The sequence below is a fragment of the Telopea speciosissima genome, chromosome 10 (assembly GCF_018873765.1).
Source record: "Telopea speciosissima isolate NSW1024214 ecotype Mountain lineage chromosome 10, Tspe_v1, whole genome shotgun sequence".
NCBI lineage: Eukaryota > Viridiplantae > Streptophyta > Magnoliopsida > Proteales > Proteaceae > Telopea > Telopea speciosissima.
In genome coordinates, this window is record NC_057925.1 from 219,055 (window position 1) to 246,512 (window position 27,458).

General features: G+C 38.4%; 2 protein-coding genes and 1 long non-coding RNA gene across 7 annotated transcripts in view; 1 reads left to right on the top strand and 2 right to left on the bottom strand.

Annotated features, from left to right (window-relative positions):
• Nucleotides 1–2,197: 2,197 nt before the first annotated feature.
• On the bottom strand, nt 2,198–10,164 carry LOC122644245 (kinesin-like protein KIN-14B). Of its 4 annotated transcripts, XM_043837880.1 has the most exons (13): nt 10,038–10,164; nt 9,137–9,452; nt 8,912–8,995; nt 8,417–8,584; nt 8,035–8,141; nt 7,443–7,621; nt 6,442–6,603; nt 6,014–6,229; nt 5,432–5,469; nt 4,869–4,996; nt 2,771–4,250; nt 2,642–2,677; nt 2,198–2,446 (listed from the first exon to the last, which is right to left on the bottom strand). In XM_043837880.1, exons 2-13 carry the CDS (start codon nt 9,372–9,374, stop codon nt 2,331–2,333), a joined length of 2,952 nt encoding a protein of 983 aa, XP_043693815.1. In that variant the 5' UTR covers nt 9,375–9,452; nt 10,038–10,164; the 3' UTR covers nt 2,198–2,330. The 4 variants fall into 4 exon arrangements, with proteins under 4 accessions (XP_043693815.1, XP_043693814.1, XP_043693816.1 ...); XM_043837879.1 differs by lacking the exon at nt 2,642–2,677 and having other exon boundaries at nt 2,720–4,250; nt 10,038–10,161; XM_043837881.1 differs by lacking the exons at nt 2,642–2,677; nt 9,137–9,452; nt 10,038–10,164 and having other exon boundaries at nt 2,720–4,250; nt 8,417–8,598.
• On the top strand, nt 3,990–4,591 carry LOC122644246. Its single transcript, XR_006330259.1, has 2 exons — nt 3,990–4,125; nt 4,215–4,591. It is a non-coding gene; the product is annotated as an uncharacterized LOC122644246 (long non-coding RNA).
• Nucleotides 10,165–15,623: 5,459 nt separating the features above from the next.
• The window catches only part of LOC122642444 (serine/threonine-protein kinase rio2-like), a 43,985-nt gene continuing 32,150 nt past the window's right edge, over nt 15,624–27,458 (bottom strand). Inside the window, exon 13 of one of the 2 annotated variants that reach the window (XM_043835918.1) lies at nt 15,624–16,000. In XM_043835918.1, the coding sequence (XP_043691853.1) occupies nt 15,815–16,000 (186 nt within the window). In that variant the 3' untranslated portion in view covers nt 15,624–15,814. Of the gene's footprint in view, nt 16,001–21,867; nt 21,879–27,458 lie in introns of those variants that run through there. The other variant, XM_043835919.1, reaches the window with a different exon arrangement.

The following is a 27,458-nucleotide window of genomic DNA, read 5'->3' on the forward strand; positions in this document are numbered from 1 at the left end:
TTTCTCAACCCAGGCCCTGCTTAGGCTTAGGGCGGGTTCGGGCCGAAAGGGCCAAACTTGCACTCCTGTTTTCTGGATGGGACCCAGGGGCCACGTCGCGCGTGCCAGCCAATGAGAGCGTACGTGGTGGCTCAAAAGGGGGCAAAATTTCAGCCATACATGGGGGGCATGGCAGTCATTCCGGCCCCTGTTGTGCGTGGGCGTGGCCCCTACGTCCCATGCTGAAAACATTCTCCCTAAATAGTTTTATTAGGTTTTTATAAATTATTCAATAGGTTTTTCAAATGGTTTTAAAAAACGAAACCTGAACGAGAGTCTTCAGGTTTCAGGTTTGGGGGTTTTCTCACCGGGTTTTGGGCTTTTAGTTTTTTATTTTGTTTAATTAAAACTCATAAATATGTATTAATACACGATTAATAAGGCAATTAATACGTTGTTTCTTTTGAGTCGCATATAAAATTATACTACCTAATAGAATACGGTAAGAGTCGGATTATTGATTCATACGGTCGAATACGGCAATTAATACACGAACTTACTAACTATGAATAGGGGGTATACACTTGAGCAGAATCCTTTTTCTCATAATTCATGGAAAAATAAACATTGCCCATAGAGTCCCACAACACGCAAACACAAGGTCTCGTGAATGACCACCCTGCCCTATTATACACTCCCATTTACCCTGCTGGCACACTGGCCATGCAAGTGGGCTGTGATAATCCCCCTTTTTTTTTTTCGAGATGTCCACCAATGAAGTTGACACAACTATGTCATCAATAGAAGGGCAATAGGGTCATTTTATGTGAGGAAGAAAAAGATAGATATAGAGATACTAGCATACCTACCCCGTGGTGGAAAATTATCTACTCCATTTCCTACCCGATCTAGTTCCCCAAGTCCCTCTAATAAGGGGGTGGACGGTGGACCCCACCCAGGCAGTGTTTTTGGTCAGGGGTAGGGTGATCATTTCCACACCCTATTAGAGGAACTTGGGGAAATGGACCGGGCAGGGAAATGGAGCAGATAAAGATCCACCCTATGGTTCAGAAAACATTTTCCTTTTTTTTTTAATTTGAAATAGTATGACGGCCTTTAGGTAGGTATACCGTATATCACCCCATCGTCAAGCAGTTTAGGATATCCAAATAAGAAAATGAGTTGGAGGCTGGCTAGGTAGAGGTATGCACGTTACATATGATTAGTGATCAACATCTGTCCCACTCACGGCCATTTAAGAGTCTGAAAAGGGAAGGGTATCTCTAAAAGGAAAAGAGACAGGTATTACACTTACATACAACCATGCACATATTTGCAATGTTGCCGGACTGCTTGCATTCTTTGCATTCAATGACTTATTTTTACCAAGAGGGTGGGAAGAAGCCAAAGAGCTTAATAGCTAAAACAAGGGGAAGGGATTCATGCACGAATGCTAGTTCATCATGAATACGTAAGAAAATCACGTTGAATTGTTGATTTATTGTAAGAGATGGCGTAGAACTAATAGTTCATTATCTAATGGATATTTTTTGTTCTAATACTCCATCTAAGAGTTAAAAATCTCTTTAACAGGCACACCTATTTTTTGCCACTTGTAAGAGGTGACTTGGCAAATATAATCGTTGTACATCCAGGGAATAGTTTAAAATTAGACGACATATTAAATTTCAACCTCATATTCAATTATTTTCCCTCTATTATAATGTCATCTCCTCCTATTAATGTCTTTTTTTTTTTTTTGGTAAAGCTCTTCCTATTAATGTCAATGCATCCATTTGTAGTTCTTTGCATTTTCTTGGTAGTCACATTTAAAAAAATAAATAAATAAAAAAAATCTTATTTTACCATATTTTGAGAAATTCGAGATGATACAAAATTTCAACCCCACATAACCTGCCTCATGCAGATCTAGATGCCCATTAAGAAAATTCTTTTTAATGCCTAATGTAGAAAAAACAAAAAAGGGATAGATTTTCAAACCGTACACCCAAACCACCATATATCACTTAAACATGGCCCTCCCTATATTACTGTAATCTTTTTTTCTTTGGAAGATAACCAAATCATGCAGTAGATATCTTCCTTAATAATAATCTGTGAACATGTTGTAATTAAATAAATAAACACTCTTTTTTTTTTTTTTCTGGCTCTTCTCTCACCTTGAGAGTTGAGACGGAGACGAGATTCTCCATACCTTTGGACTCTGAATTGTTTCATATATACTCCGCTGAATTGAGGTGGTCAAACATTACACACACACAACTGAAACCTGAAAGGCACCAATAACAAGCACAATGATCTGATTTCATGTTGTATCCCATGAAAGATCTTTAAAGCATCAATCCATAGAAGAAGTCATGTTCCAAGCCTAAGCTTTGAACTCCAAATCCTAGAAGAGCACTGGAAATTAAAGTCTGAGTTTTCTGTCCAAGCAAATCACTCATCCCTGACCAAAACCAAGTGACTGATTGTTAGATTATAAGCTATATACACTTTTACATGCATTAGGAACCATACTAAAAATTTAATTGCCAAAGCATTTGCAAAAAGAAATTCATCAAATCAAGTGTGTATTCTACAAAAGAGCTATAAATGCTATTAGAGGGGGAAGAGACTAACATGTGTTGTTTAATTTTGTTACCTGTATCATGTATTCTTTCTGGGATTTGGATCAAGGACATTGTAAGATCCTCTTGAGAGGCATCATTTAGCTCTGTACCTGTATCATGTATTCTTTCAGGGATTTGGATCAAGGGCATAGTAAGATCCTCTTGAGAGGCATCATTTAGCTCTGCAAGTAAAGCTCTTTGACATCTCATTGTATGCAACCAAGGTCTCGTGACACCCTCAGTGTATTGAAGAGAAGCAGAAAAATCTTCCTTCTCACAATATCCGTCACTATTCTTTCCATTCGGTGTAACTACTGTTCGGACTTTCTGATTAATCATTTCTGTAGGATCAACCAAAGACTCAAAGGAGCTTTCAGTGAGCACCCCTTGACTTTCTAATTCATTGGACTGTTCTTTCAAATTTAGTATATTCTTAATCCCCATATCAGATGAAGAGAGGAGATCGCACCTACTGTCTTGGAACATGAAATCCTCTGGCAAATTGTGTACGCCACCTGTATCTATCTGCTTAGAAGCTGATTCGGTTACCCCACTGTAATCATTGTACTGGTTGAAGCAATTATACTGCACATCAGGAGGAGAAACAGCATAGCATCCATAGTTTCTTATAATGAAACCACTTGAAAATCCCCATTCTCCTTTCACTACCTCAGTATCAGCTGTATGAGAATGAGGAATGGAATTATAACCAGATTCTTCAGTTACAAGTTCATCCAATTTTTTGTGTGTTTCACAAATAACCACCTCCACTGAGGGCTGTCCAGTTGCCCCTATCTCATCCAAGCTGTTGACATTACCATGGACAGGAACATTTTTGTTTGTAATTTTATGACCATGTACTTTCTCACGCTGTAATTTATTTGACTTCTTATATGTCTTCTCCAGGACAGGGATAGAAGGCACCCATTTAGTCCGATGAGTGGAAGTACCAGTATTCAGTTCCTTCTTCTGTGGATGAAGCCGATTGTCAATTGTTAAGCATTTTGAAGAATCAATTTCACTTGCTTTACTATTTGCATATTCACTTGTATTTCTATAAATTAGATGAGCTGCTTGATAACCCAGACTCTTTGGAAAATTTTCCTGCTCTGGGAAAACAACCATTTTAATATCACATTCAGAAGCATCCTGACTGTATTCTGTTTCATAATCTGTGCTATGTTTCATGTTGAGGCTCATCAAGTTGCTAGTCCTGGAGGTACTGCATTCAGAGCCATATTCTGAAATACCGTTTCGGGGTAAAGGACGATTCTTGGTACATCTTCTCCTTCGTCCAGGAAGGGGAATTCTTTTCTGGGAATACTCTGGAATTTGGCGATCTTTGCCATATCTGCTTGTACTGCAAATGGTTGGCCTCATAAAACTTGGCAGTTTTGATGAGGGACTTGCTTTAACATCTGCACCACTATGCTTCTCCATCTCTATGTTAGACTGCAGCACTTCATTAGATAGACACAGAGCCTCCAAATGTGTATCATATGGTGATACACCTCTGGTTAAATGTTCTAACTTCTTATATAGCTTTTTGATATCTCTTCTAACTTCATGACCCTCAGATTCAAGCTCTTTCACCTTCTGTAACAGCTTGGACATTGCAATTTCCTTCTTTGCCTGTACTTCCTACTTTCAAGCAATCAATTCTGTGGTTAGTATTGGTCCCGCAGAAGCTAAAATACAAGCACAAAAAAAGGTGTAAGTTCCCATGATAGGTGCAGTGAAATTTCTGGAAATCTGATCTTTTCATACTTAACAGTCAAATGTTTCCATGTACAAGCCATTCTGAAAGAAAGATTTTGTTGTCTGTTGTTTATATATTAAATCTAGGGAAATTGTTTCTTGCAGCATTGAAGACATAAGTTAAGATCACGGAGTGAATGCATGATTAAGCTTTCTTCTCCACCCACTGGTTGATGTAACATGTCGCATTGTTTGGGATTGTCCATCTCCAATTAGTTTTATCACCTCTGGAATGAGCTGTAACCCCTACCAGGTGCCTCTTAACCATCCAATCAATTACACTTTTAGTGAGGCCATTGTAACAGGGAATATCTAGCAGGCAGTTTCTCAACTTTGGATTTTTTACTTCTATATGCGTTCATGGATTTGAAATGCAAGTCGTGATAACATAATATTATAGTCACAATGTCCATTTTAGAGTTTTGTCAGACAAACAATACTTGTGTACATCTATAGAACAGTGATGGGGTAACTATTGAGAAGTCGGTTTAGAGAACTTACCACTGATGCCTCATTCCCTAGGTGAATACTTCTCACCCGTGTTGCAAAACCCAAGGAGCATACAGACTCGCACAAATCTTCTTCTTTGGGACTAATATGAACAAGCATTAGTGTTTTTGAATCCTCACCTGTATACAACGAGTACAAAATTCAAATATAAAGGAATTATTGGACCCGACTAGACAGAAATTCATCATTGCTTCTGTTTGCTGTTTCTGTGGTACACTTTCCCGCACCCCCCCCCCCCTTTTTCTTACGGGGGTGGGTTGGGGTTTGGGGAATGAAGCTATATAGGTTTTTGCTTGGAAAATAATTTTGAGTCATCTGAGAAATTAAACAAGGGTAAACCTTGACTGGGTAGACCTCCTATGAAATACCCATTTAAATCCAATCACCTCCTACACGTGTTGTGCCACATCTACAGCAAAAGTTGGGGTGAGGGACTTCCTTCCCCCCCTTGAAGCAAAAATCACCTTAAGTAGATGAGCAAAATTAAAGACCAAAAAGGTTCTGTATGGCAACAAATAACAAACTATGACATCAAGAGAAGGAAGCATTGATACCTAGAGAATCCCTAAGAACTTGAGTCAGCTTGCTATTCCTGTCAGAATAAAGAAGTTGTAACTTTGCTGTTAGATACTAGACATCAAACCCAGTTGATAGATTGATTCATCAAATTTTTGTTCTTTAGATGTTAACTAATGAACTTGATCTCTACACAAAATTTCAGATTCAAGGGTTTTCCTTTTCCAATGGACACTTCCAAACCAAGATGTTACAATCACTTACCCTAAAAGTTCGAGCTGTTAAGTAAGTATATCAATACACAATACCCCAACACATGCAGTATCACACATACATGGCTCTACATGTGACACCATCATGTGGCACCAAGGGTACAAGGTGTAAGGGCGCAACAACATACAACACAAACCCCTTGCACACACTAGACATCAAACACCCAACCTCCTGGCTTTGATACCATGTTACAACCACTTATCCCAAAAGCTCGAGTTGTTAATTAATTTCCACAACAATGTATATCAACACACAACAAAACAAGATATAACAGCCTGGCAATTAGCGATCAAACTGAGTATGTTGGTTGAATGTCCAGTTTAAACATTGATTCTTAAAGTTCTTACCTGTATGGTACATGAGGTTTCCCTTTCTGGAGTGCACTGATGACATCACCAAGGGCAGAGAGTGATAGGTTGATGGCTTTTCCTTCCTCCAGTCTTCTTCCCCATGCCTTTGTCTTCAACAGCCGTTCACTTCCACCCAAATCAATCATCCACATTTTATTTGTTTCCTTTCGCCTTGATGGAGCATTAAAGCTAGTCAAGGATATGCGGATCAAGCTGTTCTGAAGATAATAAGAAGTGAGGCTTAGGACGGAAGAAAAGTTCTATCACTGCTCATTACTTTTGTCAAAAATTCAAAACTCAGTAACTGAGGCTGAATTAACTGCTCTGGAACACCCTTGAACTATGTTGGCTCATACAAGTCCTAAGTCCATAGTTGACATCTGGAAAATTGCTTTAAGTGAAATTTTTATGGAAAAAATAATTACCAGTGAGATCTGCTTGAATTGATGTTGGCATTTGTAGAAGCAGTTGACCTGGATTGCCTACCCAATCTATACAGATTCATAGCTTGGTTGAAGTCATTCACTCCAATGGCCACAAGGTTGTCAATCTCAATGCCTCCCTTGGGATCATTTATAATTGAAAGGCTGTGGACATAGATTACCAGATTATATCAAACACATACTTCTTTTAGAATGCCAAATCAATCAAACTTAAAAAGTTTGACATGTTATGTGAAATGAAGGATCAGATTGAAGCATGGGAGTTGAAACTCCTGTCATTTTTGTAAGTCTATCAATGGTTTAAAAGGATTTCATCATAACATGTCAGAAGGACTCCCATTACTAAAACAATTTCCTATGTTTTATTAGAATTCAAACTTCACAAAATTAGGTGAAGTCTGAATTTCCATTGGCTGTGAGAATTTAACAAGGTAGATAGTACAACAAACTCCACAATGCCCACTTTGCATCAACCTGATCCATTGTAAATCAGTTGGTTCACAGCTGCTTGGATTCTCAAGGATCCAAATATATGCTGACAGTAATTTAAATATTCAGAAAAACATCACGTTGAAACATCTTTTATCTAAAGATGATACAAACACAGGTATGGCTTGGTTACCTAGCCAAGGACCATTTACTTACTATTTTTTATCAATGTAATAATGTGTACCTTGGTTGATATCTGCACTTAGTTAGAACCTAACAAGATTATTAGCTCTAAAGCATACAAAATCTAACCTTGAGAAGAAAGTTGAAGCTATTACTCTATTAGAAGGATAAGAGCCAGTTAGTCTCAAAGTCTTGTTTATCAATAAAGCTTTGTTTGTCGACAACAAAGAAAAAGAACAAAAAGAAACAAATTCATATTAAGATGACCCCCTGTTAATGGATTTATATAATTTACACCAAATAAATTAAAAGGCATCCACCTCAACCAGGATTGATCCGAAGGCATTAGTTGATGGAGGCTGTATACTCACCATTTTGTAAAACGATCTGTTGGTTTTGTCATTTGGGGGACAAGCAAGTCTCTGAGATTGCCCATGTAAATCTCAAGCATACTGAAAGTGAAGAGAAAAGAATGGTTGCTATCAACTGCTTGCTTGAAAAGTTCATTGATTGCATGAGGCACAATCCCCGGACAATCGGGTTTACCTTCCTAAAATGACATTAACAGATGATCAGCCCAATTAAATGATTACACCATTAAGGAGGCTTTTAAAACTTGGTCACATTCATTGCTAAGACATAAGAACAAGGCTGGCAATTCTACTCATTTGCTCCAACTACTCATGAGTTTATCCATAATTTAAAAAAGTAGATTGTGCAGATAATGTTCTTGTATTCCCTTCTAAACAAAAATCCATGAACCTCAGAGCAACTGCTGGAGCAATTTAAATAGGAAAAGGAAATGGGAAGATATGGCCAAGCCAGTGTCCACAGAATAACCTGATGTGCCCCTTATTTTGGTGACTTGGTGCGCCTACCCAATAGTTGAATTGCCAAGTTTTCCAACTTGAATATGATGAAAGCATGGTAAAGCGGAATTCTGTCCAGTAAGATGATCCTCACCATGGTGAAAGTCTTTCCAGTTCCCGTCTGCCCATATGCAAAAATGCATACATTGTAGCCATCCATCACAGATTTTATCACTGGCGCAATTTCTGAAAAGACTTCATCTGAAATTTTATATAACAAACACAACTCAGTAAGGTTTTCAACAGAATTGAATCCATGACCTCATGGTTGCAGGCTTACAGTACTGAACAACAGCTAAATGAGATATTGACTTAGCCTCAATTTGGAATCACATAATATTCACTCAGGGCCTTATCCAACTGGAGTGTGGCAAATAAATTCCACTTATCTGATGAGCATTCTCAGAATTCACTTGCATCACCAAAGGAAAAGAAAATAAAACTTAAAGAGCATTTCGTGTACCGATTTGAAGCACCTTGTGATGAACCCTGGTGGAAAACCTTGTCGAAAGTGTAATGTTTTGACTTATTCTTGGCAAGTTTTAAAACCACATTATTGGAATCCGAAGCTACGACAGGTGCCAGATGGCTAAATTTCTCCTCATCGAGGATGGGTCTTATGCGACAAAACACACGGATATTCCCTGCAATGACAAGTCTAAAATGATGAGTGTATGCCACCATAAGCAACTTGTTGAAAGCATAATGGCTCAAAAACTCAATGAATAGATTGAAATAGAAACCCTTGTCTAATTCAAATTAACTTGGTCAATTTACAAGGTGATGAAATCTTTCTAGGATTTAAAGAAGGCAACGCTTCCTAACATTCATTTTTAAGTTTCAATCTGTCACCAATTCATTCAATTCATTATATACACCCCTCCAAACTTTTCATATTTCAAATTCAGATAGTTATTTGAACAAATTGCTTCAGTCTTTAGTTCAAAATTGATAGTATTTGCCTGACTAACCCTTCAAATCCAAAAAGTCATTCAAGGCCTGTCTCTTCTTTAAGTTCAGTTCATTTAGATGGGCAGTCAAGGCAGCAAGATCATCTGCTCACCAAAGAAAAAGAGAAGGGTGAGTGCAAGATCACATGCCCGTGGAAGAAAATAAAAGTACAAGTGAAAGCATTTTCAAAGAGGGATTAGTAATCCATGTTATGATTCAAAATATTCTGAAAGGCAGGGATGTACCATATATTTTTGAAACAGCAGCACCATTATCAGCATCTTCGTTTTCATTGGAAGCCTCTGAATTGTCTGAATTGCAGTTTTGAAATTTTATCCGAGAACCATCTGTTGAATCTTGAGATGATAAGTTCTTGATTATTTTACAAACTGAATCTGCCCAGGTAGAAGTTAGACGAGTCTTAAATCCTAGGAGAGAATGGATAGACTGAGCAAGGTTTTTAACAGATTTTCTTGATTCCATGATGCTCAGAGGTGTAATAACTTCAAGTGTAGAGGACACCCCTCCTTCTCATTCCTTTCTGATCAATCTTGTCCATGGCTGGGTCTGAAACATGAAAATGAAAGGAAATTTGGATGAGCTACTAAAATACTTCCTGGATGAAGGACTAACTAAACTAATACTTCTCCTTTCAGCTAAGTAAACTGTTTTTGCATAGACTTTACAGTTTACACAGTCAAAAAAATCAGAAGCTGCAATGCAACTTCATAGAACAGGGTCTTAACTTCATACTAATATTATTGCAGTAAGAAATTCTTTATTTTAAAATACTACTTTTGTTTGACACCTTAAGGGGGTGTCAATAAGAAAATCCCTTCTTTTTTTTATTTTTTATTTTTTATTTTTATTATGAAAAATGTAACACTTCAATTATTTGAAGGATTGGGTCAATGTTGAGGATGGCATTACGAAACTGGAAGAGAACTGGAAGATTAATGCCAGGTCCAAAATAATCAAATTTATTAAAAAAAAAAAGAACAAGAAAACGCAAACCATGACTTGTGTGTTTTCACCTACAATTACCACCTGAGAATGACATATTATTTACATTGGCGCCTCTTTTTTTTTTTTTTTTTTTTGTGTGTGTGTGTGTGCTGAACAAATAAAGAGAAAGAAACGGCTTACCTCTTCAAAGCTTCAAATTAAGAGGAGAATCGATTTCAGGTGGAGCAAGTTATTCTTCACCAAACGAGGTCCAAAATTTGCAGTAGAGGTCAAATTTTATTATCAGTCAAAACTTCGATTGGAAACTTGAGAAGAGACCAGGTTCCTGTGACACAGAATTTAGTATATACTAGTAATCAAAATAATAATTAAAAAAAAAAAACAGAAAACAGAAAGCCAAGAACCCAAAAACTAAGAAAAAAATGCGGGAACAAAATAAATTAAAAGTTATAGAAGAAGAAGAAGAATTTCTCTTTTTTGGGTTGTGGGGTTGAGGGTTGAGGATTGGGCGGGAGGTGTTAAAACAATTGAAATATGACGAGTGTTCTTACATTGACGATAACATATTCTCTCTCTCTCTCTCTCATTCAGAAGCGTAGGAAAAAAGGGCGGCAGCCAACTGGACTGTTTGCTTTCTTTGTAGTAGTAGTAGTAGTAGGTAAGAAGTACAAATTTTGTATTACAACTCCAACCCAATACGGCAATACCCAATTAATACCCATATGTATATATATAGATATGTGGAAAGAAAGCTTCAATAAACATAGCATTTCTTTCAGACACTGATAAAAATTGATCTTGTTCTGCTGTTTTATGGATGGATTGGTTCTTCACCCTCACCGGCCCCAATATGAAATTACATTTCTTTTTTTCAAAGAGAGAGTTAGTTGGGTTGTCACTCCACGTTGTAGGTGTGCATATATGAAAGGATTGAGCAACCAACCGATCAAGGGCAGAGTTGAGATGGAGACGAGGGCATGCATGTACTCCACTCCTCCTTCCTAAGGGAGTTTTAATCATAATTACTTACATATATTCTATGTAGGATGTTAGCTCACCAACCCACCATTAGGTCCATCAACATTTCAAATTTCATCTTCTTCTTCTTCTTCAATAAATGAAAAAGAAGAAGAAGAGAAAGGCTTCCCTCTGCCCTTTTCCCTTTGCCCTTTGCCCTGTTCCCTTTTCCCTTTTCCCTTTTCCCTTTTCTTATATAATAAACTCCTTTTTAAGATGTATTCTTTTCATTCTTTTAGTTTTGGTTTTCTTCTTCTGTACCCTTTTATTATTAGGTAGTATGTGGTAGTTATGTACAGGTGTTTTTTTGGCTTCGTAATTAATCCAAAAGTGCTAATAATAATGTTAAATGGGTGTTAACTACGTACGCCACTTGCAATTGTAATTGTAATTGCAATTGCTTAATTATGAGAGGAACTGAGGGAGAGAGGGAGAGTGTGTGGGAGTGAAGTCAGTGAGTGAGAGACAGAGCAGAGCAGGGATGGATGGATGGATGATGATAATAGCCTACACAAAATTTCATTAATAAAAGTTAAAAAACTTACATAAAAAACAACCATCATATAACAACGAACGAACATATATACTTTTTGATTAATTACTTGTGATTCTTTCCTTCAATTGTTGTTAATCATAATAATTAATTGGCGTAACAGTAGATAGTGAAAGCTATAAACGTCCCATCACTAGGTGGCGTGTAAACTCACACAATACCCATAATTATATTATATTATAATTTTATATTTTTTGGAACTCCAAAAATTAAAGAGAACCGGCCAACTCTCTAGAGTCTTGGGTCTCTTCTCCTATATATGAGCAAGCGTCGATCATGTCTGTCTTGTCCAACAACCTTAACCATGAGGTCTTCGTCTTCCCGAAGATAAAACTTTAATTAATTAATAAAGGGAATCCTAACTTCTATAAGACCAGGTAGAGAGGGAGAGAGGCTGAAGGGTTTGATTATGGATTACTACAACCATAAATATCATTTGGTTTCATTGCTTTTTCAGAAAGCCAACGGTTAATTAATAATAAAGGCTAATTGAAAGGCAGGGCCCGGGGGAGGTTGAATGAATACAGCTTTTATCTATTTTGGATTTTCAATTTCTTGATCATCCAAATCCAAAATGGATCAACGATTGCTTCTGACTTAACTAATTACACAAAATCAAAATCAAACAACAAAGGGGAAGGAAGCAACTGTTAAGGCTTTTGTTGAAGAAAAAAATTATATATTTATATAATTTTGAAGAAAAATCAAACAAAGTATATAAAAACGATTTATTGGTTGTGTCGTTCCTGCATCCAGACACACGACCACATGAATATACCGTTCAGCCTCAGTAAAATAAAAATAAAATCTCATTTAGGTAGAGCCCCCTGCATAAGTTCTCATTGATCCTCGCACTGGTGCAAGCGCTAAATCACTAGACAACAAACTCTCTTTCCCATATATTTTTAAGATTGTTGGCAACTTGGCATAAGCATTTAGGTGTGTTCTAAACAACACCTCTACGAGTGTATGTATATGTTTCTTTTGATTGTCTCTTGGAATCTTTTATTTTTATTTTTATATATAATATTATGAATAAAAAAAGTTTCAAAATATTTTAAAAATATATTTATCATAATGACAATGTCGAAAGCTGTCCTTGTATTGTCTGCTTTTCAAATACACACGTGTGAAATGAAAAAAATTATATTCTTACTTAAAAAAAAAAGAAATGTTATATTAAAAGAGAAAGACGATAATAAAGTTAAAAATGATTTGACATCAACCAAGGGTGTCAATAAGAAAATCCTATATTAAATCATCCATAAACTACATTTCTTTGAGTCAAGATGAAACTTGATTGTAGTATATTTTAAGTTGTAGGAGTAGGGACGACTGGGGACATGCTCTTGTTGGCCTTCTAGCATGGTCTCATCCACAAGTAAAATAGTACACCCTCCAATAATTGATATGTGGAAGTTAAGCAGAGGCAAAAAATTTGTGTATAGGTGGAGCCACAAAGTCATTTGCTTACCTACCAAACAAATATAATGGGGATGTATGGAAATACATGTGAGGGTAAGGCCTAAATATGAGATAATACATTGAATCTCGAACTAAAATTCAATAATGTAATAATTCCACATTATTTCCTAAACATCTAATTAACCGTCAGAATTATTCATATGATCAAAGGTGGCAAAAAACACAAGGTATGTTTTCATAAAAAGACAAAAAAAACAAAAAAAAAAAACACAAGGTATGCTGATCTACTTCTAAGTGAAGGCGTATTGGAATCTTTTTCCCTGTATGTATGTATGTATATATGTATTAATTCAAAAGTCCATAGTGGACTACCCTTCTTTTATACACAAACATGTGGGTTTATAAACACAGCTCAATTGCCCTTTATACAATTTCAAATAATTTATATCCTTTCCACACAAAAGGTGACGTCTAGTGGATCCAGATCCTCTATTGCCGAGCTGCCCGGTAGGATCGTGCTGCCAAGACATGGCAAGGCGAGCAATGACCGCCTTTAGTTATGGACCGAGATCCTCTCCAATTCCTAAAGGTGTGGCAGTGCTAGGTGGAGATGTTAACACCTGGTAACTGCCGCATCCAATGGTCTGAGCTCATTGATATGGACCGTTAGATGCGCAACTGCTAGGTGTCAACATCTCCACCTAGCACTGCCACACTGCCACAATTTAAAGAATTGGAGAGGATTTATTTTCTTTAGTTACAAGGGGTATTTGTGGGATTTGTCTTACAAAACATATAACCCATCCAACATGTCCTAAAATTACCATCTTCTTTTTGGAAGGTACTACTTTGCGCGATTGAAGCCAATGAGGGATTATGGATGGGTTGAAGCTCTTCAAAGGACTTTTGCGCGATCGAAGCCAACTTATGCTCTGGGGGTGTGGGTGAATCGAATCTTCGAGGGTACTCAGCAATCAAAGCCAGCGACTGGACAAAAGGGTGAATCGACTCTTTGAAGGTACTCTCTCCCTCTTTCCTGCTATCTGGTTCCCTTTCCCTTCTTGTGTATTTTCTTCTTCTTCTTCTTTTCCTTCTTTCCTGTTCTATTTTATGCTATGTTCTGGGCGTATCCGGCTTGATCAAACTCCTTGAAAGCCATTTATTTATGATATTTTGGGTGAAGGGTATAATCTCCTGGACAATCAGAAGCCCTAGGACTTTAGTTGTTGAAATCGATCCTATTGAAAGGTGCTTCAAGCATGAAAACCGGTGGATGCTTCCCTGAAATCTGTAAATTCCTTCTTAGAACGTTTCCTTGATTCCATTGTCACAATGAAGATTTTGCATTCAAAATAGTATGTTCATTAGCAACATTGCACTAGGTAGCAACTGAATGCTCCTTCCGCATGTTGTATTTGCCTTGTGGAGATTGAATCATCAATTTGTGTTTGAAAACAAGGATATTCAATTTTGTATGGGATCTTGCCTTTGTGTCAGATTTGGAAGAAAGATGAAAAGCAAGAGACGATGGCTTAGAGGGATTTTTTTACATAGCACTCCTTTCAAACTGAAAAAGCATTGTTGACATCCATAATAATGTTCTCAAGAATGGCATTCGTACTCATCCACCACAAGGAAATCCACCGAAGTATTTTGTATTTGATGTAACGACCTTCTTGTTGATATGATACCTCATCATATCAATTGTTCTTGTTTATGTTTTCTTTCAACTCTAGATATATTTGTAATAATTGGTTCAAACACATGATCATACTATCTAAACAATTTAAGTAATTTTTAATGGCTATGTTTTGCATTTCTTTTATTTAAAAAAACATAAGTATAAAAATTATGGTGCCGCTGGAATTTTACATGATTTTTTAAAAACACCAGAAATGATTCTGTTAAGTGCACCTCATACAGGTTTCTATTTTTTTAAGTTACAGAAACTTTTTTTGTGTTACCATACAAGATTTTAAGACCTAGAAACACTCAAAAGACAAAAAAAACTATGTCGGACCCAAAATCAGTTTTTTAAAACAAAAACGTTGCCATACAGAGCCTAAGGTGTAACTGGTTGGACAATTATGAATAGCAACAAACTTAGATACAAATTGCCCCCCATTAAAAAAAAATCATGAGATATCCCCAAGCAACAATCAGCCATTGACTCGCAGTACAAAAGCCAAGGTAATAATAGGGATATAAACGGATCGGATTCAGCGTGGATAGTGATATATCCGCATCCGAATCCGATTAGCTTTCAAAGGATTTGGATAGTGCTAAACAGATACGGATATGGATTGGATATTTTATCCGTTTACATGTAAATATAGGTTTTCGGATAGCTATAGTCTATCCATATCTGCATCCGTTCAGCTTTCGGACGGATTCGGATAGTGCTAAACGGATACGGACATGGATACGAAAACGGATTTCGGCTATTCATTTTTTTTTTTTTGTTGGTAAACGGCTATTCATTTACTACACCCCTAGGTAATAACCTGAAAATAATTATGCATAAATCTTGCCAACTTGGGACTGTAACCACTGCCCACATTGCTCTCAGTACTGATTTTGATCTACTCACTGAAAGCTTTCAATGAAAAATCTCGTCACTGATTTATACTTAAAATACCTTAAAATTCCATGAGCAAAAGACTTCAATAATAGTAAAACCAGTTTTCCACATAAATCAGCCATACATGCTACTTACAATAGTGGACCTATTGTCCAAACGTATTATGTATACCTCAAATTTATTGTCAATCATAAAAAATGCCACAACAGAATTTGTACCTCAACCGGAAGCTGAAGAGATCATCACATCTGTGGTCATCCAGAACAACTTTTGTCTGAATAATCCTTGCCCCTACTCCGCTGCTGAATGGAAATGATGGATGACCAAACCTGCTACTAGCACTCAAAAGACTTGTCCACTGAACCTTTTCGCACTTATCCATCACCAACCACTCAATTGCTTTTGGATCTTCGAATTGTGTGAAGTCTTACCACCCTTATCCTTGTAGGAATTTCTGGAGGCAAGGGCCCTCCGTCCCCCATGAGCTGCAGCTATTGCTCGCCGTCTCTGTTTGTTCAAGCGCTTCATCAATTCATCATCGCTTTCATTGAGGTCCTGATCATCCACCTGAAACAAAAGGAATGTTAGTACATGGACCTTACAAAAGTTAGCAGGCATCCAGGTGTCATGGGGGTGGGGGAAGAGAAGTGGTATGCAGTAAGAAGACAAAACAACACTTTGAAGTTACAAATGAACATTGTTTCTCTTCCCCATTGAGGGGAAAAAGAATCACATTGTTCATAAGAACTTTTCCGTTGCTTAATAAATTTTTTTTTATCTTACGTGAAAAATAAGCCTTTCAGTCTATCTTTCTATCAATATCTATGTCTTCACTCCCTTGAGCTCTATCTAAATTATGTGTCAGCCCCTTGTGCTCTAGCTATACCTAAGTGTTTTAACTTGACAATTCTTTGTCATACTTGACCAAATCATGAACATGCATGACTGAAATGAGAGGAGGCAGAACCGTGCCGGGGGGGGGGGGAGGGGAGACGATAACTTTTGTAGCAAGAGATTGGAAGGCAGAGTAGGACAATTTCCTTCTCTCCATCTTCATCCTATTTCATTTACACCTATTTCTCTATCATAAATAACTATTGGGTAAATAACACCTAGGATACCTCTGTTTAGAAAAACATGCCTTGGGTACCTCACGTCTAATATATTATGTTTGGGGTATCTCATGTATCATAAATATTATGTTGGGATACCTCACGTTTCATAAATACCTTTTCTTTTCTCAATTTCAAATTTGCCCATAGATTTTATGTTTAGGGACAGTTTTTCCTCTTCTCTGGCCAATCTACCGCAACACCCAACACCCACATGCAATGAGCAAGGGAGAGATGCAAGAGTGAGACGGGGGTGAGAGAGAAGGGGGAGGGGGCTGCGGAGAGCAATCGATTGTTGAAAGCGCAGCAGGTGGCGGATTAAGGGAGCGGGAGAGGGAGGGAGGGGAAGGAAGTGTTGTAGGGTTCACGAAGAAGGGGGCTGCGGGAATTTATGGCAGAGAGAGAGATAGAGAGGAACTGGGTAAGATGAAGAGAGAGAGCCAGTCCCTTCTGAAGCGATGACCGTAATAGAATTTGTAGATTCACTTTGTCACAACATAGACTGGCAGGTCACGGTGGTGAAGACCCTGTGCCCCATGGTCATGTTCATACATGGTGATGTCATCATCGTTCATATTTCAATCTAGTCTAGGGTTTAAGAAGGAGAATAAGACAATGAAGTAAAGATATATTTGTTTCTATCCTATCCCCCTCCCCTGTGAATATGTGATGCAAATTTTGTAGGGAAGGACTGAAATTATCTAGGGTTTGGTACTTAAAGAGAGGATTTATTGCATAAAAGTTTTGTATAGACTTTGATATGGTTAAGGAAGATGCAAGCTTGCAATGTCTTCTTTCTCCCTTCAAAATTTAAAAGTTTCTAGAGAGTGGGGGTGCGGGAGGGAGCAGAGGAAGAGGGGGGGGGGGGGGAGGAGAGAGAGATGCAGAGGGGGATGGGGGAAACAGTGGGTAGGCTCGACAGTGCTTCGCTCCTTGGAGATGGAAGCACAACTTAATCTAACCCTATCCAGCCAAAAGACCATGTTTGTTTCTTAACAAAAAGGAGGTGGTGGGGAGGAGTTTTTGGAGGTGATGGTATGGGAATCCGTGGAAGAGCTTAGGAATTTGTGGTTTATCTTAGCTAACCAAGCTGTTTAATAAGATTATGAGCACACAAAAAATGCCAGATGAATGGAGGAAAAGCATGGTTCCAAATTACAAAAATAAAGGTAATATTCAGAGTGACAATAACTATAGAGGCATAAAACTAATGAGCCATACTATGAAATTATAGGAGAGGGTTATTGAAATCCAACGGAGACAAGAAACTATTATTACGAAGAACCAATTTGGTTTTATGCCAGGAGGATCCACGATAGAAGCTATTTACTTAGGAGACTTGTGGAAAGATTAGAGATTGCAAGAAGGATCTCTGTATGGTCTTTATTAATCTAGAAAAAGCTTATCACAAAGACCCTAGAGTGTTAATTTGGCAAGTACTAGAGAAAAGAAGTGTTTCAAGTAAATAAGTGGACATAATAAAGATATGTATAATGGTGTGGTGATTGTGGGGGGTCAAGGTAGTGAATTCCTAATTACAATTAGGTAGCATCAAGGATCAACTTTAAGCCTTATTTGTTTGAACTAATAATGGTTGATTTAACCAGAGACATTCAAGATGAGGTTCCTTGGTGTATGCTTTTGTTGATGATATTGTTTTGGTGGATGAGACAAAAGCAGGGATTAATACCATGTTTGAGTTATGGAGATCAACCTTGGAATCAAAAGGTTTTAAGATAAGTAAAATGAAGACGAAGTATATGGTGTGTAACTTTAGTAACACACCAACAGATCATGAGGTGGTAAAAACTGATGAGAGGGAGATTCTGCAAAGTGTTTATTTTAGGTATCTGGGCCTAATCATAAATAAAGAAAATATAGAGGATGATGGTTCACAGAGAATTAAAATAGGACGGATGAAATGGAGAGTTGGGTCTAGACTGTTGTATAATAAACACATTCCTTTAGAACTTAAAGCAAAATTTTGTAAGACAGACATACGACTGGCTATGATTTATGGTGCACAATGTTGGGTAGTTGAGAAACATTATATAGATAAACTCAGTGTAGCAGAGATGAGGATGTTGAGATGGATGAGTGGCAAAACTAGGAAGGATAAAGTAAAGAATGATCATATTACAGCAAATTTGGGAGTAGCTCCGATATATGATACGCTAAGAGAAAGTCATTTGAGGTGGCATGGCCATGTTCAACGGAGGCCTTTGAATGCTCTGGCATGGAGGAGTGATTTACTTCATATTGAAGGAACTAAAAGAGCCATAGGCAAACCTAAAATGACCCTAGGAGATGTGAGGAAAGAAATGCATAGGTTAGGCCTTGCATCAAGTATGACCTCAATAGAGCAAATTGGAGGGCAAGGATCTATGTAGCTGAACCCATTTAGTTGGTATAAGGTTGAGTTGTTGGAATGGTAATGTAAGAATAGAACCTAAAAGGTCTAATCCCAGGTAGGATGGAAATTGGTAACCAAAGTGAACAAGAGCAGTGAATAGTGGAATCCCACAAATCAATAACCTGTTGAGGCTGAAAATAGAACGAGTGATCCTCTTAGATGTAGGATGAAACCCCCAATTAGATGACCACGAACAGCTGAAAATAGGACGAGTGATCCTCTTAGATGTAGGATGAAACCCCCAATTAGATGACCACGAATAGAACAGAGAAAAAAGATATCGATGATGGGGTTAGCCCCTGTTGTGATGGTTGACAATAGTGGACCTTGGTAGCAATAATTGATGATGAATACCAAGAGATTGATGTAACTAACTTGCAAAAAAACCCAGCAGCACTTGAAGAATCCCTTGAGATCGATTTGGGAAGATTCAAGCTTTAAAAACCCTGACAAACTTGAGATCGACGGGAAGGAGTTCCTCTGGTCTGCAGCAGTTGTTGATGATGTCTTCCAGCAGTAATAGTAGTGGATTGAAAGGTTGAAAATACTCCAGCAGGTTGGAAGCAACTGTGGTTGAATGAATCTCAACAATGGAGAAGAACTGAGGAGATCGATTATGGTACGAATGGGGGAAGGGATAGGTATCTCACCCTAGGTCTCTCACCTATCCTATCTCTGGATTTGACAATTGCATAAAAAAAATTTTCTTCTATTAGTCAAATCATGGGGGCTCTCAAGAGCTGATACATGTATATATATCCTAATGGCTGAAACAAAAATAGACAGTAAAGCCTAACCAGGATTCCCAATTAGGAGTACAATTCAAACATAGTTAGGAAACTAATTTCAAAAACATAACTAGGAATTATTTTAAAAAAAAAAAAAACTAACTAGAGAATAAAACATCAGCCCACGATTTTTCAGCTGGTGTAGGGAAATCCCTACACCTGCAGTGCTCCCCTACACTTGTGGCTGTGCTTCTTGGCACACAGCCTATATACATTAAATGGACAAAGTTAAAAAAAAATATGAAAAGGGTATCCCAAACATAATATGCCAAACATGAGGTACCCTAGACAGTTTCTCTAAATGTTAGGTACCCCTAGTGTAATTTTCCCATAACCATTAAAGATGGGGCAATGCCTAAGGACAACAACAACAGTCTATGGACCTTAATTAAGTACCATTCTTTAAAAAATTTAATATCTTACATACCTTTAATTTCCTGCATTATATAATAAACCTAGGTTCCACTGTCTAAACTATGAACCCTAAATAAGAATCAGTTTTCTGAAATCTTTTCATAGCAATGAATAATATATTACATTTTGAATTTAATACTTTGGAACTTAATCTGGCCTCCTTAATAACATAAAATAATATTTTTATAATGACCAAATCTAACGGCTCAGAAAAGATCTGGTTGGAAATACCATATATGAACCATCTTGCAGCCTCAGAAACTTGGTGTCACCCAATTTGTGTAAGATTAATGACCCAAAGAAACAGTCATCATACTCCTTTTAGATTGACAAGCATTGGAAATATTCCATTTCTGGCCATCTTGTTGGTCAAATCAGATGCCAGAAAAAAAAACATCAAAAAATGAGATCAATGTCTCAAAATTGATGGGTAATTAGGATATATCATGGGGTAGACTTGTACACAAAATTTGGGTCCTAACTCATCTGCCACGAGGTAGATATTGGGTTGGACTAAATTACTACTTATTTAAGGTGTATTATGCTTCAAAATAGTATTTTGCATTCATCCTAAGCATATCCATGTGTTTCTTAATTATTTTCATGTGTAGCTTTAGCGTATCTTGCATCATTACAATACGTCTCTGAGATATGTCTTAAAACCACCCTCTCAATACGCTGATCAATACCAATACGTTACACCTTGTATCTAGATAGAGCCTGATATATTTTTCTAGTTATTTTCTATGTTTACCACTTTGGCTGACAAATTATCTATATACCTTTTTTATAATTTAAAGTTTTCTCATAGAATACCAAACCTTTAGCATACATGACTAAAATGAACCCTTTTGCTGCAGCTATCTATTGAGGGGAATCCCTATCACTAAGGCACCAGTTGGACATTTTGTAATTTATGCCATCTGGAGTAAAATAACAACAAAGAAGCAATGAATTAATGCTTATGTCCATATTCCATGCAGATCTAACCTCTAGCTCACTTTTAATCAGCAAGCCAACAACTACTTTTTAAAGAAAATGAGCAGGTTAACAATTTGAACATTGGTTATCCATGGAAATAAGATACAGTAGGCTCGCTTATGATCAATAGCACAAACAAATAACCAGGTTGGTTCCATGGTCTTCAACTAATGACTCTTTCATCTTCTAACTGACTTTTTAATAAAAGGAAACTTATCAGGGGCTGCCTGGTTTAAAAATCTGGTCGAACCCTCAAAGTTGGGAAAAGCCCTCAAACTGCATCTTTTTGGAACTTGAATCGATTAGCTCAGTCACAGTAAGGGAGATGCAGAACTACCCCTGCTTTTATTGATAAATATAATTAACAGGAATGCAATGACAAATTAATATTTTCAACTGTGGCCTTATTGACAGTGGAAGCCATGTCTCCAACATTCAAAGTCCACAAGTCAACAGTTAGCAGTTTATCTGCCCAAATGAGGTATCATTTGGATCGTAAGGGTGGGATTGTTATACTGTTAAACTTAAACGGGGAGAGCAGGGCAAGGATAAGCACCTCTCCCTCCGTGTTACTCCACTTTACCAGCCTAACAATTGGCATATAAGTAGCACAAGCTTATATTAAGTTTCTTTTGGCCCCAATCCTGATCCCGATCCCCCAAACCTCAAATAGAAAAAGTGAAGAGAAACCCTAAAACCTTCTCCGTTGTGTGTGTGTGTTTGATTTGTTAGGGTTACTGATTATGTTTTGCGGAGTAAGTTATAATATCTACTGAGCTAGCCAGTGACTACTAATGTAATGGATGTGATCTTACAGTGCAGATGAAAATGACATTGAGAACAATGAATGGAAAATGATTCACAAACGGAAAAGGGACACCATAAAGAATAATGGTGTATGAAAACATACTAGGAAATGAAAATCTTTTACTTCAACAGAACTCTAAAGAATAGTGCATGGAAAGTTGGAAACAAACAAGGAGATAAAGCAATCATTAGTTCAATAGAACTCCAGATAATAGTGCATGGAAACATACTAGGAGATGAAGCATCTTAGCTCAATAGACATTGTGAGCTTTTCCTAGCATAAAGTTGACATAAGCCTTTCTTTGCACTCTGGCCAGACTCCCCCACCACCCTTTGAGGTCATTCCATACATATTTTTTTAGGTGAATTAACTTGGCATGAAGCTTGTTCAATGGGCAAACTTTTCTTTGTCCCCCTGATGCAGATGCACTGCCTGACTGGACAAACAAGACCCTGTTTGGAAGCCTAGGACAAGGAGAACCAGGCCTAAATTTGGCATCTGGTTCCACTAGGGATAGATTGGGAATTTTAGTAAATATGGGGGGGGGGGGGGGGGGCCTCAGCACAACTGGAAGTTTGCTCCTTTGCAATCTAGTGGTCACAGATTCAAGTCAAAAACAGCCTCTCCGACCGTGAAGTGGGTATAAGGCTGCATACATTATGATCCTCCCCACACCCTGCAGTGGCGGGAGCCTCATGCACTGGGTACGCTCATTTATACTATTACTAGAGTTATGGTAGAGAGTTCTGAGTCCAGTTCGTTTTAGTTTATATCGTACTCCATCTTAGGTCAGATCTTCCTTTATTTCTCTTCTCTGGTCAGAACCTCTGTTTTTCAAATCAAGTTTCAGCTTGTTTGATCTGTTCGTATCTTCTTCATCCTACTTATGTTTCTTTCCAGATTTGATACTGAATAGACTATTAATGATCCGACCCATAGCTCTCTCAGCCACCTCCTCTGTGATTGCTAATTGAACTTTCATTTCTCTCTGGCTAAATCCCCGGCACCCCTTAGGAATCCTTTACAACTTCTTAGGTGCCCGTTCGGTCTATTCCTTTGGTATTCCCAAATCAGCCCCGCTCTCCTCAATCATATTCCTAGGTTCCTGGTCCCCCGTCTCACCCAAGTCTAGGCATCTCCCCCCCCCCCCCAAACCTCTTCTCTCTTGGATAAGATCTCTTGGCTTCCCTCCCCTAACGGAGCTTTTAGTTCTAGATCCGCCTGGGACTTTATTCGTCCCCATGCTCCCATTGTTCCCTAGCACAATATTGTTTGGTTCAAAGGCCACATCCCCGTCACAGTTTTAATGTTTGGAGATCCCTCAACCGTTGCCTCCCCACCCACTCATTTCTTCTCCATTGCCATATCCCTGTCACCCCCCCTCCTGTGGGATCTTTTTCCCCTCAATTTGCCTGCCCATCAATTTCCTCAATTCCATCTAACAGGGGGATGGAAATGACCATCCTACCCCCTACCCGAACACACTGCCCGGGTGGGGTCCACCTCCCTGTATTAGAGAGAATTGAGGAAATTGACGGGCAGGCAAATTGAGGAGATATTTTTCCCCCTCCTGTGTCCTTTGTTGGAATGGCATTGAGGATGTCGATCACCTTTTCTTTTACTTTCTCCCTAACCCTCAGTATTCGGAAAAAAAGCCTTAGCCTCTATTTGTAATCTAGCTCTAGATAGGAGAAGGATCCTACCAGAGGCCAAGCAACAGGATCTAAGAGGGTTGCTGGTTCGAATGGACAGAACTGGGGAATTAGGGCAGAATTAGGGTTAGATTTATGAATATAGGGATGAGTCTTATCTGGTATTAATAGGCAGGCCTAGGGGAAGCTATTAATGTAGGTTGAATGACGTTTAATTAACAAAATTGAATTTCAAAAAATTAGGGTTAGGGTTAGGGTTTTGGGTTTTAGAATTTAGGTTGAAATTAGGGTTTTAAATGGGAGTTTAGGGCTAGGGTTGGGATCGAGTTTTCCAAGTTGGGAGGGGGATGTTCGATCCAAATATGGGAGGTTTTTAATGGCTGGTTAGGTCTGGGCAGGTTTTAGGTTCTTAGGTTTCAACGAGGTTTAATGGAGATTAGGGGGTTTTGGAAGGGGGAAAGTGGTTCAGATCTGAATCGAGTGGAGGGGAAGTGATGCAGATTCATCATCAAATAGGGCTTGTTTCATTGGGAATAAGTGTAGGGTTGGGATATATATATGTTGGGCCTTTGATCCCATGGGTTTCTAATGTAATAGGCCACTTTTATGGGCCTAAAATATGGGTATATAGGTTGCATACGTGATTAGCCCAATACTTAGTTTATTTTTATGTTTTTTAATTGAACCGGTTCAAATTGGTTGCATCCAATTGGTTCAATTTAAGTGATCATGTGACTTGGTTAAGTGATCATGTGATGTAAGTTGGGCTGGATTAGGACTCTATAAGTCCAGCCATGTTTTGAGTCTATTTCTTTTAGTATTTTAGTTTCCTAGTTGGTTTAAGTTACCTAATAACTTAGGGATAAGGTTAGGCCATTCCTTTTTAGTGTCTAAGTCTATTTTTGAGTCTTCTATATAAGTTTGTAAGGGAGGCCAGTATTATATACGAATTTGATTAATAAAAATTAGCTTTATGCTTGCTGCCTTTGTTGCTGCCTTTGCTCCATCGTGAGTGTGCCTTGTGAGTAATATCAAGGTTGAAGGGATTGGTGGACTCCGATCGACTCCTTGCATCTTGTAGATCAGGAGGTCTTTCTTCTTATTCAATCGAGCTTCTTCAAGCTGCTGCTGCTGCCTTTGAAGGAGATCAAACTAGTAAGTAATCTTAGTTTCTTACAGATATCCTTCCCCTCTTCATCCTCTAACCTAATCCACACCCCCCTCCATCCATCAAACCCTAATTTCCATTAAACCTGCAACTCCTACCTCAACTAGGACTCCCTCATAACTACAGATCTGGCCATCAATTTCGAACCATACTTCCAGCCTATATTCTCCGCACCTCTCCCTACACTTGACCTTAAACACAGCCCTTAGTCTCCACTACAGCCCCTCCATTCCCCCACTCCATTAAACCTAAAATCTGCAACTCAATTCTGTCCAGAATTGCAGAATTTTAAAACCTTCCCAAATCCTATTATTTTTATACCATATTGACCCCCTAGACCTGCCCATTAATACCCTATAAACCCCTTTCCCAATATCCAACCCAAACCCTAGGAATTGACCTAAATCCTAGTGCTGTCCATTCGAACCAGCAGCCTCTTTTGTTGTTTGATCTTGTTGTTTGACTCCTAGTAGGTCTCCTACCTATCTAGGACTACATTAGGAAGTGTTGGGGATGCTATGATCCAAATCTGATGAAATTCTGATTAGGGTTTATGAAATTCAAACAAAAACAAAGGGGAATCGATTGGGGGAAGTAGAGGGTTAGAAACAGAATTAGGTCTCAAACTTACAGTAGAATCCACTGACAAGGGTGATTAGGGTTTATGAAATTCAAACAAAAACAAAGGGGAATCGATTGGGGGAAGTAGAGGGTTAGAAACAGAATTAGGTCTCAAACTTATAGTAGAATCCACTGACAGCAAGCTTGGACAACAGAGAAGGATAGAACCACCTTCAATCTTAGGAGCCCTCCTGATGCAGAATGATCACCAAATAGGGCTTATTTCTTTAGAAATAGGCCTAGGGTTGGGTTATATACATGTTGGGCCTTTGTTCCCAAGGGTTTTTTATGTATTAGGCCACTTTAATGAGCCTAAACTAGGGGCATATAGGTTGCATACGGGATTAGCCCAATACTTAGTTTATTTTCCTATTTTTAGATTGAACCGGTTTAGAATTGGTTGCATCCAATTGGTTCAATTGGTCTAATTTAAGTGAAGTGATCCTATTGGCTAAGAGGTTCTTATATCCTATTGGCTAGTAGGGAATCTTCTTTATTTTAAGTAGTTTAAGTTGTTTTTAAGTCATTAGGACTCTATTTTGAGTCTATTTTAGTTTCCTAATCAGTTTAAGTTATCTAATAGGTTAGGGATTGGGTTAGGCCTTTCCTTTTTAGAGTAGAAGTCTATTTTTGAGTCATTTATATAAGGTTGTAAGGGGACAAAGCCTGGAACACGAATTTGATTAATGAAAAGCTTTTTGTTTGCTGCCATAGCTGCTGCCCTGCTCTTTTGAGTGTTGCTCTGCTGAGTGTGCATCCTTGTGGTTCTATCAAGGTGGAAAGGGACTGGTGGAATCCGGTTGACTCCTTACGCCGTGACGGCTGGGAGGATCTTCTTCAATTCGAAGGTGGTTCTATCCTTCACATCTGTTCAAGCTGCTGCCAGTGGAATCTCCAGTAAGTTTGACACCCAATTTCTTCTTCTAACCCTCTAATCCTTTCCCCCAATTGATCCCCTTTATTTTTTGTTTGAATCCCATAAACCCCAACTCCATTAAACCCTAGATCTTGCTGTCCAGTTTTACAGAATTTTCAAAACACTTAAAACTCTATAATACCTACATTATTAGAGTCCTATAAACCTGCCTAGCCATACCCCCTAAGCCCCCTTTCCATTATCCTAACCTAAGCCCTAGATTTGACCTAAAACTGCAATTCTGTCCTACTGAAACTGCAGAACCAACAGCCCCTTTGTTTCTTGTTATTGGTCCTGGTTTAATTGGCTTCTAGTAGGGCTTTACCCTATCTAGAACTACATTATTTTGGTATCAAAGCTATGGCGGAGGGAAGCTCCAACCAAGCCTCGAAAGACCCACCTCCCTTCGTTTTCAAGACCCGAGTTCGTCTACCCAATGGGAGCACAGCCATATTAGTTGTTGATGAGAGACGACGTAACAACATTATTTCACAATCTGTGGTGGATATGTTGTCCCGTCGGAGAGATTTGCATCATGCCTACAGTCAAGTCTTTGTTGAATTTGAGTGTTCCTCATACTACGCGGTGCTTGGTGTAAGCCGGTACCATCTCCAAGGAGCGTTATTGGAGTAGGTTGTAATTGGTTGGACGAGCGACAAGGTTGGATTGAACCTGAAAACAACTCGTGTGTCCTACCTGATCGACACCGTCTATACCGTTTGTTTACTCTAAAAGGGTTACAACCAAAGGTGACCACATCAACTGTACAGCCACAGGGACTGCCGAACATGTCAACTCAAATGCAAGTGGCATCGACTGTGTTTGAAGTTTCACCAACGGCTGATGCGCTAACAGAAGATTCTAGTAAAGCAGTCAATGTTGAAGAAAACAAAGTAGACAAAGCTGAAACAGCAGAAGATGAAGAGGTGGTTGATAGCACTCCACGGGAAATCGTTGGCATTCAAGATGTTGTTCTTGAAGAGGTACAGCTTGTGCCTCAAGTTTTACATGAGAAGGTTATCAACGTTGAAGACTCTATGAACCCGACATACATAGTTGATATTGATTCAAAGGTCGAACACATAGAGTTTGTTATGCCACCATGGGTCTTTGAAGAGAAAGCTCCACGCTTTGAAGATTTTATCCCCAATG

Coding starts and splice junctions, on each gene's coding strand:
- LOC122644245 (XM_043837879.1), bottom strand. CDS start 9,374: ATGGAATCAAGAAAATCTGTTAAAAACCTTGCTCAGTCTATCCATTCT. Junction 8,996..9,136: donor TGCTGTTTCAAAAATATATG/GTACATCCCTGC, acceptor TTTGGTGAGCAG/ATGATCTTGCTGCCTTGACT. Junction 6,230..6,441: donor AATTCAAGCAGATCTCACTG/GTAATTATTTTT, acceptor TCTTCAGAACAG/CTTGATCCGCATATCCTTGA.